Source organism: Branchiostoma belcheri, unplaced genomic scaffold (genome assembly GCF_001625305.1).
Source record: "Branchiostoma belcheri isolate BF01 breed outbred unplaced genomic scaffold, Haploidv18h27 scaffold7, whole genome shotgun sequence".
NCBI classification, from domain to species: domain Eukaryota; kingdom Metazoa; phylum Chordata; class Leptocardii; order Amphioxiformes; family Branchiostomatidae; genus Branchiostoma; species Branchiostoma belcheri.
The window spans coordinates 5,982,740-5,996,788 of NW_017804353.1; the positions used below are offsets into that span (position 1 = coordinate 5,982,740).

Below are 14,049 nucleotides of genomic sequence, written 5' to 3' on the forward strand. Positions count from 1 at the left end.
GCAAAGTTGTTTTTTTTCTATATTGAATAAACCATTCTCTCTCTCGAGTTAAAACTTTTGGTCCAACACAAAAAGTTCTCTCACCAAGAGCTTTCGAACAGTCACTCTGGTCTTCCTCAGTAGACTGACCCTGTGAAGCTTGTCACGTGGCTTCTTTCAAGTGTGACGTCAACACTGGGTTAAAGGCATCTGGTAGACGATGTCAGCCCCCGTCGCGGTTCAATTCTTTCTCTCATTTTGTCTCCAGGTTTCGGTCTGCTGGAATGCGGGAACGTGTCGTCCAAGAACGAGGTGAACATCATGGTGAAGAACGCGGTGGATGTCCTGTTCGGCGGGCTGACGTACTGGATGTTCGGGTTTGGTATCACGTTCGGCATGGCGCCGGGTACTAACGCCTTCTGCGGGGTCGGAGACTGGTTCCTGGACTCGGACGACGAGCACATGGGCGTGGTATAGATATAACAACGTTTCTGTATATTGCCCTTTTTACTCTGGGTGCCAGACAAGTTTACGGGTCGCTAACTGTTTCCTTCGGCAGCCAGAAGCCCTTCTCCCGCCGATCTGAATTACCGCTGCGGTGGAGTTGAGCCCGTGGGGAGTATTATGTGTTGTAGGGCCAGCCAAACTCCCCCCGGGCTAGACTCCCTCGTAGCGGTAATTTAGACAGGCGGGCGAAGGGCTCTTGGCTGCCGAAGGAAACGGCTGGCGGCCCGAAACGAGCTTGGCTTCGAGGGTAGTTCTTTTCCCACTAGGATAAAATTGTCCGGATCGAGCCGAATCGATTCGCTTTGAGTCGGATCGAAGCCAGATTTAACTGAGGTCACATTTTCAAACCGGGTCCCGGCCGGGGTGTTTCGATTAACGAAAAATCAACAATTTATATCCAAAATATACGCCAGTAGTTCCCATTATTGATTTTTTTTCAACTTCTTTTTTGCTTTGTTGTCTTTTATATCATACTTTTCGTTTCATAAGACTTTCCTGTTTTAAATCAGTTGTTGAAACAATTCTACAGTACCATTATTTTACATACACACAATAACAAACATACTACACACGCGCGCACAATCTCTGTATGTATGAGTACCACGAAAACTTGGACCTGAAGCTGCACACGTATCTGGATTTGTATAATCATCATTATCTGTTTATCCGTATCTGTAAATGCACGGTGACCGATGGATAAATGAATGAATGATGATAATGAAATGAAGCGTTCTATTGACCTACGACGCATTTCCTCCATCCAGTATTAATTTTTCCTCCAATCGCCCCGACATTCATTTATTCCTTCGATCCTCCCCTTATCCATTCATTCATTATAGAACGCTCCTCCAACATTAAGTGTACGGACTACTCGGTCAGAGTTAAAGCGTATTAGGGACTACGACCCTCACCTACTCTTCTGTCCACCAGCAAGAGTCACTGCGTACCGGAGCAGTCTACATTACTATGGACCTTACCTGTGGAACAGCTCCTTTAGTCTCAGGACTTTTAAACAGATCATTAGGAACAGGACTTCTCAGGACTTTTAATCAGATCATTAGGAACAGGACTTGATCCAGTTGATGTTTAGGATGTTGTATTTCAGTTCAGTTCAGGTCATCCTCTATGAGGTGCCATTCATAATGTCTCTCCACGTGACTCTGTCGCGCATGGCGGACAGAAGTTCCTCATCCCGTAGTCCAACCTCTTCCTCGATCAGTTTCTTTAGCGTTAGGCACGGACATCCCCTCCTTCTTTTTACATCCGGTTGCCAGAGAAGCACTTTGGCAGCCATCTCTTCGTGGCGTACCACATGACCGGCAAGGGCCAGTCGTCTGTTCTGAATGGTCTGGGTAATCAGGGGTAGACCGTTGTAGAGTTCTTTGTTACTCATGCGGCTCTGCCATGTTGTATTTAGTAAGTGTTATGTACTGTGTATTTGTTACCTTCGCCAAGAAGGTTATGTTTTCAGGGGCGTTCGTGTATGTGTGTGTGTGTGTGTGTGTGTCTGTCTGTCTGTAAACACGATAACTTGAGAAGGCCTTGATGGATTGTCTTGATACTTGGTAGGTGGGTAGGTCTTGATGAGACCTCAAAATGATTAGATTTTGGACCCCCTAGCGGCTTGTTATGGTACTGCAGCTGAACTTCCGGTTTTGATATCTCATGATCTAGACATGCTATGGTGATGAAATTTAGATGGTAGGTAGCTCTTGTGCTGGGAAAGAAGTGACGTGAGTTTAGGCCCCCTAGCGGCTTGCTCTGGAACTGCAGGGATAAATTCTTGAAAATATTCAAAAGGGGATAACTCAAGAACCGGTTGACGGATCGTCGTGATTTTTGGTATGTAGGTAGCTTACGTGATGCTTAATATAATTATGTGACAATTATGCAAATATGGATGTAATTTGCATAATTTATGGGGAAATTCTATAAATCAGCTGCATTCCATGATAGGACAATTGAAGCTTGTGACATTGGTAATTGACAACGAGAGAAACACAGGAAGATATTGATTATGTTAATAATGACTTAATTTGCATAATTAATGAGAAAATTTTATAATTATGTAATGATAACTGCCTGGAATTTCATACTTGTGGTATTTGAAAGTTAAATTGAGGTGAACATCATTAAACATAATTTATTCAAATGAGGACCTCATTTGCATAATTTATTAGGAAATGCTAGAATGCATTCTTTGTTAATATAAGACTGTCTTTTGGTTGAGATTATGATAAAATGATATAATGAAAATTAGGTTCCTATTTCTTAAATCAGGGGGAATAATCTAATCTAAACTTTGTCAGTCATAAAGATTAACATCATTTGGCGAAGGTATGAGATCGGGGAACTCTAGTTGTGTGTATTTTTACGTGTATCCAGGATTACCTGAAAACAGGCCTAAATGGCCTGAGCTGTAATTACTGGTTGAATAAATAAATTGAAATTGAAATCTCCAATATAGGTTTTCGCCAAGTTCATCTTCCAGCTGTCCTTCGCCACCACCAGTACCACCATCGTGTCGGGGGCGATGGCCGAGCGGACGAAGCTCAACTCGTACATCGTGTTCTCTATGCTGAACACCGTGGTCTACATCTTCCCTGCGCACTGGGTCTGGGCGCCCAACGGATTCCTGTATACGGTAGGGCTTTTCGAATGCTGTATTGAGTGGATCTTGTATACGAGAGCTATGTGTGTGTTTGTGTGTGTGTGTCAACGTGTGTGTGTTTGTGTGTGTGTCAACGTGTGTGTGTGTGTGTGTGTGTGTGTGTGTGTGTGTGTCAACGTGTGTGTGTTTGTGTGTGTGTCAACGTGTGTGTGTGTGTCCGTATGTGTGTATGGGTGTGTGTTTATCCATCTGCCTCTGTGTCTGTATGTGTGCATGCATGTTTCGGTCATCTTGTACAGTTTAGATTTACTTTAAAAACTTTAACATTTTTTTCAAAACAAAGTTTCCCCTCTGTCCCCAGATGGGAGTGATAGACGTTGCCGGGACGGGCGCCGTGCACCTGTGCGGGGCGTCCTGCGGGCTGGTGGCGACCCTCCTGCTGAAGCCGCGGGTAGGACGCTTCGACGACGAGAAAGGCGGCGGCTCGCCCGAGATGTCCTCCCCGACCAACGTGCTACTCGGGACGTTCATGCTGTGGTAAGGAGGGTCATTCTCTTGATTAGTTCTGTAGTATTAATCGGAGTGCCTGGCTGTTTCTTTATCTTCTTGGGTTGTACTCAGATCTCACCTGGACTATTCTAAGGCTAAAAAGCCCTTGTCACACATTCAAGTCGTGTAAAGTACCTTTCCCAAGGGTACAACGTCGGGCGCATGTTCGGACGTCGGGGCGCATTGTTCGGACTCGGAATTGAACCCGGGTCTCCCCGTTTCATATTCCAGTGATCTACCACTACGTCACACGACGCCACGAATGTTTAATGTTATGCTTTCTGTTTAGGTGGGGCTGGCTGGGGTTTAACTGCGGAAGTACATACGGGATCCAAGGAGGCAAGTGGAAACTAGCTGCACGGTGAGAGTTCAAAATCTGTAAATCAACGAAACTTGCAAATTCGGCCTGAAATTTCATCTGTAACAAGAATTCGGAGATCTCATACCTCCGTGAAATATGTAGAGTTTATGTAAAATTGTTATTGGGGAGATTTGTCTCATTGTGTATGAAAGCAAGGTCGTAATTAACAGTTTAAGTTATAGTTTTCTTAACTCAAATTACAATATTTTGCGTGAGGAATTCCTATCCTTTGGCAATATTTAATTTCAACATGTCCTCATTAATTTCCCTAAAACACACACACAGACAGACAGACACACAGACAGACCCACACAGACACGCCAAAAATAATACCTCCATTTTTCATGGAGGTAATAATAAAAAACGTAATGAACAGGGAATTACAGATTTCTGACTTACGGAAAGTATATATATTGAGATTGTGTAGATTTTTCGGCACAACCAAAATGATGGTCTGACGTACTACAACTGGCCTAGGACAAAAATATTCCTCTTCCTTCATTTTTGATCAATTCTTTTGTCGTCCTAAGGATGACCCACATGCTCAACACACATCATTTTCCTAAGTCTGTACTGGCCAATTTTGTTGCAAACTTGCAACTTTACTGATCTGATTAGAGAACATAAAGGGAGACTTTTTCAAATCGGTTTGGCTGTTCAACCCTCACAGCCAGGGCAGCTAAACTAGCCAGTGGCTATTAAAAATTACTTGTCCTGCTGACAAGACATGACAAAACATTACAGCAACACATAAGGTGGCTTAACAATCTACAAAACTATTACATTATTCTAATAGAATGTAAAGGAAATCTGCAATGTAAAAGAGGGATTTTCAATGTTATTCTTTAACGTTCAGAATACCGTTAATGTGGAGTACTCTTGTTTTGTGATTTGTTCTGCGTTAGGTCGGCCGTGTCCACCATGTTGGGGTCCCTGGGGGGAGGACTTGTAGGCGTCACCTACAGGTAAAATAGAATGCCAACATGTTTTAATGATTACTGATGTCAAATTGTTTGCATGCCTCTGTACCGATGTGTATTGATATATATAAAACTGTATTGGCTACCTTCAATAACTGTGTTGCTATGTGGCAATGTCTATAATTACAGACTGAGATAGATAGATATCTAAATAGATTTCAGGGATAAATAGATGGTAGTAAATAGATAGTAATAAATGGTAGTTAATTTAGTTATTTAGTTATTTAGTTATTTAGTTATTTAGTTATTTAGTTATTTAGTTATTTAGTTATTTAGTTATTTAGTTATTTAGTTATTTAGTTATTTAGTTATTTAGTTATTTAGTTATTGAGCTGTTTAGTTACTTAGCTATTGAGCTATTTATACAGAGAGACTGTCGCGTGTGAAAATATTTTATTAGTTAGATTATCTATGTCTGTACCCTCAGCTACGCGACCAAAAAAGGACAATTTAACGTAGGTGACATTGTCAACGGCATTCTGGGAGGCTTGGTGTCGGTCACTGGTAAGTCTAGACAGGTCCTTTCTTTGCCACTACATTTTCGGTAAAAAGAATCAAATTTAATGCGACAGGTTGATCTTTTTAAATGCAATATATGTTGACAATATTTCGCGGAAATAAACACAGTCTAGTCGATGATTTATTTTCATGTTGCCAACAAACCAAGGACAATACGGACCAAAACAAATTATATAAATATAGATTTAGAGGCATGAAGTAAACAAAGTCTGTTCATTAATATAGATGGACATTTGTCTCTTGTTTGTGACAACCGTTCTCTGTCCTGCACATGATCATGACTTCAGCCAACAAGACATACACATGCATGTCACGATCGCAAATTACAAACAAACAGTCAAATATAATTATCTAGCAACCTCTAAGTCAACCCCCCCCAGCATGGTGGACGGTGCCTACGTCACAGTCACGTGTGTGCAAATAACCTATTCCTGTCTGACTCTTTTTTTTTTTATTACCCAGCGATCTGTGCGATCGCTAGTCCGTTCGGAGGCCTGGTGATCGGGTCCTTCGGCGGGCTGGTGGCTGATCTCGGAGTCCCGTTGCTGAACTACCTCAAGATAGGTACGTGCTTTCAAACTATTCCAAATGATTCGTCGTAGGGTCGTGTGGCGTAGCGGCAGAGTACTTGAGTCGGAACCAAGAGGTCCCGGGGTCGAGTCCTGATATGCCACCGATCTTGTGCCCTTGGCAAAGGCACTATACACGACTTTTCTCACTTAATTAACTCAAGTGAAAATGAGTATTGTTCTGTTCCGTATTTGTCCTCTGCGTTTGTGTTGGTATAAAATAAGTTTATATAACTGGAGTGTGCCGTCACAATGTCCAGTTATGAAATGTTGGAATAAAAAAAATATTATTCCAAGATGTTGGGTTTCTTCAGTAACCCGTTTTTATCAACTTTTTCTTAGTGTCATGCTGATTTTGGGAATAGTATATCAGAGGAGTTAGCCGGCCAACTCTTTAACGTTTACGTCTTACCTGTAATGCTATACAACTGTGGTACATGGGGGCTAACGGAACAGTTAGCCAGCAAGATCGACACCTGGCACAGGAAGCAGTTAAGACGCTTAGCTGGGTATGTCCACCCACACCACATCAGTAACACCAACCTGTACAAGATCTGTAACTCCTCTCCCCTTCAAAATGAAGTCCACCGGCGCAGATGGACTTTCTTCGGACACATTCTCCGCATGTCACCTGACTCACCTGCACAAAAGGCCCTCAACATCGCCTTTAGCAGAAAACTCTCGCCAAGGAAAGGCAGGCCCCGAGGAGGTCTTCTGGACTGTCTACTAGACGACGTCAAGTTGTACTTCCAGCAGAACATTAAAGCCGAGGCCTACGTTCTTAAGTGGCTACGAGACCAGGCAAGGCAGAAGGAAAAGTGGAACGGACTGTACAAGAACATTAAGGACTCATACTGATTTGTTGTGCCGATCCGGCTTTACCTTTGGGCAATTAGCCGCAGATTGGTACCCGAGAACAGTTATTTATTATTATTATATTATTAGCCGGCCAGAAAGGGTACATTTTGCAACCCACGGATACACGTACCCTCTTTGGCCGGCTAACGTTCCCCTGGTATACTAATCACTTTATTTTGGCTAATTTCTACTTTTTTTTTTAGCGCCCCGCGAGGCCTGGTAGAGGCTATACAATGTGGGGAGTTTTGATATAAGGCCACAGCAAGTAATTTTTATGCATGACATCAGCCTGATTTTGAGGGGAAAAAACAGGAAATTTTGTTGCCTTCTGACAGTGGTCAACATGCCAAAAATGGGCAAATATGTCTGTTGCCATGCCGGAAGGTGGATGGCAGATAACTATGAAGAGAGGAGACAAGAAATGGCTCTGATTTAATGTTGTGTTTCTCACTTTGATGCAGTGATATGTGGTGTTGGCTGTGTGTATGTGATGTTTCTACTGAATTAAAACCATTAAATTTTGTACAATGATTGAGTCAAAATTTTGAATTGTAGGAACCTTGTTTTTTTTTCGGCCCGCCTCGTTTTTTTTCGCCCGCTCGCATTAGATTTGGGATCTGCGGAGGATGTCGTCCATGAAATTTACTTGCTGTGGCCTAACGATAACGCTTGGTTCCAGACGACCCAGTTGGCGCGGTGCCTGTGCATGGGTTTGCCGCCATCTGGGGCATGTTGGCGGTGGGGCTCTTCGCTCTGAACGACAGTCTGGAGAACTTCTCCTTCGGCAGAAAGGGTACGTATGGACAAGATGTATGTCACACTTCTGCGTATCGCCATTGCGTACGAGTTGCGTACAGACATTTCTGCCGTACGCACAATACAGTAATCGTACCGTGCTCGACCGATGCATTGCGTCTTTATAACGTATGACCTGCGTAACAGCGTACGCAGCGTAGTTTTGGGCATGCTCAAAACTACGCTGCGTACTGAGCCGTGCGCTGCGTACTGAGCCGTGCTATGCGTGTGCTTTGCGTATGCTGGTGTTCACAAAACTTGCACAAAACGACTGAGATGCATATGAAGTGCGCAGTTTGCGTACGGATGCGTATGAAAAAATCTCCGTACGCGACGCATACGCAAGACGGTTCGTAGAAGTGTGACAGGGCCCTTATAAAGAGTGTGGCAGTGTGAGTGGACACTGTTCAAGAAATTACAGTGACGCCGTGTTCAATTTACATTTTGTATGCCTTGTTTTATTATGTTGTCTTTTAAATCATACTTATTCACTGTGACTCATTACAAAACCACTGAATCACACAACTTGCAATTTTGGACACTCAGCGGTCACTGAACCGCCCTCCCCCCTTAACCATGGTTAGGAGTTGGCCGGGAGCAAGGTCGGCTGTGGTTGGCTGGCGGTCGGCGAGGCCAAGTTCGTCTTGGAATGCTTGAAATTGTTCAAAACATCGATCCGGGTGTGGACGGGATGTTCGTTCATGGTTGGCTGGTGTTCGGGACTAAGTCGGTACAAGCGATTGGGGATTAAATCTAACTCAAATTTAACTTAAATTCGATTGATATTTCATTTTGCCAGGGCTTCTGTACGGAGGAGGACCGTACCTACTGGGGGTCCAGCTGATCGCCGTGGTCGTCATCATTCTGTGGGGCGCCGGCATTTCATTTGTCTTACTCAAGGTAAGCATTTTTCTTATTAAGTGAAATAAAGCCTATTTCAGATCCAAGCATTCAAGACGGGGTAGAGACACTGTTAAAAGACATCCAAAGTGATTTCAGGCCAGTAAAATTGAATTTTCAAAGTCAGTTTTTCAGTTTTTGAATGTAGTAATATGATGTTGAAACAGCCCTATGTCATAGCATGCTGTCATATCTGAGAGGGAGCATGTGATGTAGCTGATGGGAAAACTGATGCTTGTTTCCTATAATCATAGAGGCTGGTTATTACTTAATGGTGGTACCAAAAATAAAGAAGCTCCTCAGGCGCTATTTCAAACTATTTCACGATTTCAAAATATGAAATGATGACGCAAATGTGCTAAGAAATATCAGTAAAAGTCAATATCAGAATGATTTCCTAATCCAGAGTGTTTTTGTGTTTGTTTTGCCTTCCTGAAATTCCGTTCGATGCCTTTAAAGTAAGTCGAAGTTAACATCGTTCATTGAGAATCGTACGTCTTATCATTATCTAATTTTTGGCGACGTCTCAGGGAGGAGCCTAATGGTACAGTATTGTGTGCAGTTTGCAAGAATTCTAGGAATGGCACAGGCAGTTTGTCCACATTCATGCGGAATGTCCACAGGCATTTCTCTGACCCACATCTATGCCCACATTCCTGGAACCCTTGGGAAGACCTGTTTGCCCCAGATGGCCCTACTTTCTGTGACCCCGGGGCTCGTTCACTATACACTCAGGGGAGGAGTGCACTGTATCTGTCTAGACTTAACAGGTACCAAGGCTACCTCAAAATCATGAAATGATGGCAGTGCCATGCAAACAATAACCCTAACAGCAACCACCGTCGCCATGGCAATGTAAGTTTTCATTGCCAGTCATGTTGTATAACGATTTAACTTATCAATTTGATTGATGTTCCATCCATGCTTTAGCTGATTGACTTGACAATGGGTCTGCGCATGTCCGAAGAGGAGGAGGAATTAGGGGCGGACATCTGCGAACATGAGATTGACCAGGAGACTGACCCTTACGAGGAAATCCAGCGCTACCTAACCATCTGTGGGGCAAAGGTCAGGAATCCGCCCGTGTGTTTTGGGGCAAGTTTTAGTATATTCACCAATTTCACACTTCCCATAATGCCTAATAACGGCCACGGATATGACGTAAGACCATCCCCCCTCCCCTTCCTCGATATAATATTTCCAACAAATTTTATCGACAAACTGGTCAACTATTTTTTTAATTATCTATCTAGTATAAAGCACATGCCATAATTGCATTTTTGTTCCTTCTATCGTTCCACCTTCTACCGAGACTCTCCTACTCGCACGGTCGCATGCATTACCGAGTAGGAGAGTCTTCGGTAGAGGGTGGAACGATAGAAGGTACTAGTACGTCATTTTCTCTAATTCCAACAAAAATGCAATTATGGTATGCGCTTTATACTAGATAAATAATTCAAAACAATACAGTTGACCAGTTTGTCGATAGAACTTGCTGGAAATATCACATCGGGGAAGGGGGAGGGGGTTGGTCATACGTCATATCCGTGATCTTTACTAGGCATTATGGGAAGTGTGAAATTGGTGAATTGGGGCAAGTTTTAGTACGAGTATATAACTTTTTTTTTTAGAGATAGGCAAGACAAAACCAAATGTGAAAAGTCTTTTTTGTTGGAAATGTTGCCTTTTTGGAGCTGGATGTTACAGGTAAGGGTTCTTGAATTGTTACTTTGTTGAGAAAACAGACTTTCAGCCATGTTTGAGATGTCCAGCACAGACAAAAAGATATATGTTTACATGCATTGCTGTGCTGTCCATGGGAGGTCAGAGGTCACCCTCCATTGTAAACAAGGATTTTAACGATGTTTCGGTGCGTAGGATTTTAAAATTTTGGGCTAAATGGACAAGTTAGATAATTTTAGATGAAATTACCCAGTCAATGTGTGATTTGGATGGCCTAAAACTCAGGTAGGTGACTTTTGATGCCCCTTTTCTGTCATGTTTTACATGTATTAGATGCCTATTTTCTATTACTAGGCTGTGCCCTGTGACGAACAGGAAAACAAGATGGCGGTGCCCAAGAACAAGATGGCGGCAGACGCGGAGGATGACGGGAAGGGGACTGGCCGCGAAATGGCGGCAGCTGGTGAAACTCGTGGAATGTTCGCAATCGCGCGCGCCCTCTTCCAGGCAGACAAAACGGACCGCCCCTACACGCCGAACGGAATTGCAGACGGTGGCACACATTCGAATGATCCAATCAACTTTGATAGGAATTGGATTCTGCGTAGGGCAATGAAAGAGCACTGAGGACAATAAGAGAGAATGGCGCCAAACACATGTCTTGGGTCAGTTCTGTTCCACTGGCTGAGCTCTCGTTTTCTTAAATTATAAAATCTGCATTTTGCTTAACAGGTCTATCAACAATTACAGGACGTATCTACTGTTATTGTATATAAAGTGGCAATGGGGCAAGCTGGAAAGAGGAACGTCTTTTCTGTCGTCGGTACTACATACGGTAATACTAGTATCATAATGAAAACGGGAACTTAAAACTATGCCTTCGATTTACATCTTGTGCCCACTGTATCCTGCCGGCTCAGAATTAGAGCAGATTTTCACCATGATAGATTAGAAGCGTCGCCTATCTGATGCACGTGCAGAGCAGGTACAATGAGTAAGAACTGCTTTTCCGTTGGACGAAGAAGTGCTCTAGCACTTGCAGGATATGATGTAATCTCATTGTGAGCTATATTTAGACTTGCTGTATAAGTTTGGGGCAGAATAATTTCATACCATTCTCCACCACTGTCGAGAAAGCTGGATGTCGATCTCGACACTTTACAGCAGGATGGACGGTCAAGCTACGATTCTCTTCGCTACGCTTTGTGCTCTGGTTTTGCTCTCTGCCTCCGTTGCGGCAGACTCAGCAGGCGAAGAAGGCTCTTGTCCAAGGCAGATGGCAAACAGCAACGTGAACAACATCACCGTGCTGGCTCCACCGGGACCGAAGGGAGACACGGGACCGCCGGGCCCGAGGGGCGTTCGCGGGGAGAAGGGAGAGGGCGGCCGCCCCGGGAAGCTCGGACCGCCAGGCTTGGAGGGCGAGAAGGGTGAGAGAGGAGCGAAGGGAAAGAAAGGGGTCCAAGGTGTAGAAGGCTTTACCGGAGGAGCTGTTTATATCCGGTGGGGGAGGACGTCGTGTGACGAGGGTATGGGCACCGTAACTATGTACTCTGGACGCGCTGGCGGAGCGTTCTATAACAATAAAGGCGGTGGGAGCAACTACCAGTGCCTCCCTTTGGACCCAGAATGGGGCCGGTACGAAGATGGAAATCAGGGATGGAGGTCCTCTATGTATGGCGCGGAGTACGAACTCGACACAAACGTACCGTACAACAAGGCAAGCCTTCACGACCAAGATGTGCCGTGCTCGGTTTGCTACAGCCTCTCCCGCCGCGCGCAGCTGATGATCCCGGCCCGCAAGACCTGCCCGGAAGGCTGGACCCGGGAGTACGGAGGCTACCTGATGGCTGATCACTACAACCATCACCGCACGGAGTTCGTGTGCATGGACGGGGAGCCCGAGGTACTGCCAGGCGGGGAAGGGAACGACAACGGTGCGCTGTTTTACCCCGTGGAGGCCCGCTGTGGCTCGCTGCCGTGTCCGCCATACGTGGAGGGAAGAGAGCTGACCTGTGTCGTGTGCACAAAATAGTCAGGTAACAGTGACGTAATATAGCATCCGTTCTGCAGCTCGGTGAAAGACAAAAGCGAATTTTGTGATATTCCAAACTGTTGACTCACTTCTGGGTGAAGATGATAGCATTTGCCCCACAATTACAAAATCAATATGCAAAAATAGTATTGCCTTCATTGCAATCTTTGCCTGTACGTTCCGAATGACTAGCCGCCATGATGGATCCACCCAGCCCACCAACATGGCGGTGACAAAAGATATTCATTGTTATACCGTGAAAGTAAATACAAATACATTGTACTAAAACGTCAAGTTACATAGAATCCTTAGTTAGATCTCTACGTAAAAAAAAAACGCTGTAATGGTTATAACCTTGCCTTGAATTTGTCACTGTTATGGTTCTATTTACTGTAGTTCAAAAACAAACATAGCTCAAAGACCCCTTGAAGGTTACTTAAACCTAGAACAGAATTGACATTAATGAGAGACAATGAAATGAGTTACCTTTAGTAGTTTTAAATAATGGGATGTGCAGTAGAATTACTAACATAATGTAAGAGGTCTGTTAAACCTTGACTTGAGGAATTCAGAGGTTTTCAACTTTTAGCATGAAACAATGACAAGAACGCTTGTTCCGTAGAGGTACGTATACATGTAACGTTATCTTAACTCAGAAATGTGAATAAAAGACATTTACTATTCACGTCTGTTTTCTACACCGCTCAAAGGTGTCGCATCTTTTTATTACAGTACTCTTATCTAGATTTATGAGATAAATAGATAAACAAATTTTTATAACATCACAGGTTTCATCCTTCCCTCTCATTTCCCTACGTTTCTCTTACCCTGTACAGTCTTATTTTGAGAAATTATCTCTCTTCCTCTTCCATCTTAGTCCAAACATAGGATTCCAGTTGAAGAAAGTGATCTCGAACGACTTAAGGAAACTGAGGAGCTACTTTCCCGTTGGTCGTGACAGAGAAGATAGACGCTACTCAGTCAGTATTAACAGGTTCATTTTTCAGGGCGCAGGGGATATTCCCAATGTTATTTTCAGTTTAAATATAGTACAATGAACGGCCAACGTCCTAATAACGTGCCGTCCTACTGATTGAGACACTGACTGTTTGCGTGCGTGTTGTGTGAGGGACAACAGCCAGGATTCGAACTCCCAACTTCTTGGTTCAGGTACGTAGGGCCACTAACAACTGGACTACGCTATATTCCAAAGTCTTCAATCATGCATGTTTCACCCCTTTCTGTTATTGTCCTGTTCGTCGGATAGCCGATTGCTTTGCATTTTTAGGCCACAAAAATTTAATTATTTGTTGTTTCTGTTGTGTGTTTTTTTTTTCAGAAAAAAAAGAAGCGACAGGCCGAAAAAAAAACAAGCCAAGGCACCCCATGATAGCCGGAAATGTTACAATATGAGCCACGAAGTGAACATACTGGATATGATTTTCAAAATCATATCCAGTTGCTTGAGTAACTACTTTTTGGCGTATCGTATTACCTGGATGTCTAACCTTCATCGACGTATACCAGGCTGGTTTATAATCAAAACAATAGATTTTGAACTTTTAATGAACCAAAGCTGCATTGTTACATTGAAAAAACTTTCGCAGGTAGGAAGAAGAGGACTTCTTTCAACCGTTGGGACCAAAACATGTCTTTCATTGATCATTTTGCAGTTGATTTACCGACCCCCCCCCCCATTTTTT

At 43.6% G+C, this 14,049-nt stretch overlaps 2 protein-coding genes across 2 annotated transcripts in view; both read left to right on the forward strand.

Annotated features, from left to right (window-relative positions):
* Positions 1 to 10,938, forward strand: part of LOC109484408 (putative ammonium transporter 3) — a 14,407-nt gene extending 3,469 nt beyond the window's left edge. The window contains exons 2-12 of the mRNA XM_019787655.1: positions 248 to 450; positions 2,954 to 3,130; positions 3,459 to 3,634; positions 3,936 to 4,007; positions 4,913 to 4,972; positions 5,415 to 5,491; positions 5,969 to 6,070; positions 7,613 to 7,726; positions 8,528 to 8,628; positions 9,559 to 9,696; positions 10,687 to 10,938. Coding sequence (XP_019643214.1) covers positions 248 to 450; positions 2,954 to 3,130; positions 3,459 to 3,634; positions 3,936 to 4,007; positions 4,913 to 4,972; positions 5,415 to 5,491; positions 5,969 to 6,070; positions 7,613 to 7,726; positions 8,528 to 8,628; positions 9,559 to 9,696; positions 10,687 to 10,938 — 1,472 coding nt within the window. The remainder of the gene's footprint in view (positions 1 to 247; positions 451 to 2,953; positions 3,131 to 3,458; positions 3,635 to 3,935; positions 4,008 to 4,912; positions 4,973 to 5,414; positions 5,492 to 5,968; positions 6,071 to 7,612; positions 7,727 to 8,527; positions 8,629 to 9,558; positions 9,697 to 10,686) is intronic.
* Positions 10,939 to 11,464: 526 nt separating this feature from the next.
* Positions 11,465 to 12,850, forward strand: LOC109484721 (short-chain collagen C4-like). The gene has a single exon (XM_019788081.1). The coding sequence runs from the start codon at positions 11,480 to 11,482 to the stop codon at positions 12,344 to 12,346; it is 867 nt and encodes a 288-aa protein (XP_019643640.1). The 5' UTR covers positions 11,465 to 11,479; the 3' UTR covers positions 12,347 to 12,850.
* The last annotated feature ends 1,199 nt before the right edge of the window (positions 12,851 to 14,049 follow it).

Bases quoted from the DNA above. Each gene is read 5' to 3' on its own strand.
- LOC109484721 (XM_019788081.1), top strand. From the start codon at position 11,480: ATGGACGGTCAAGCTACGATTCTCTTCGCTACGCTTTGTGCTCTGGTT.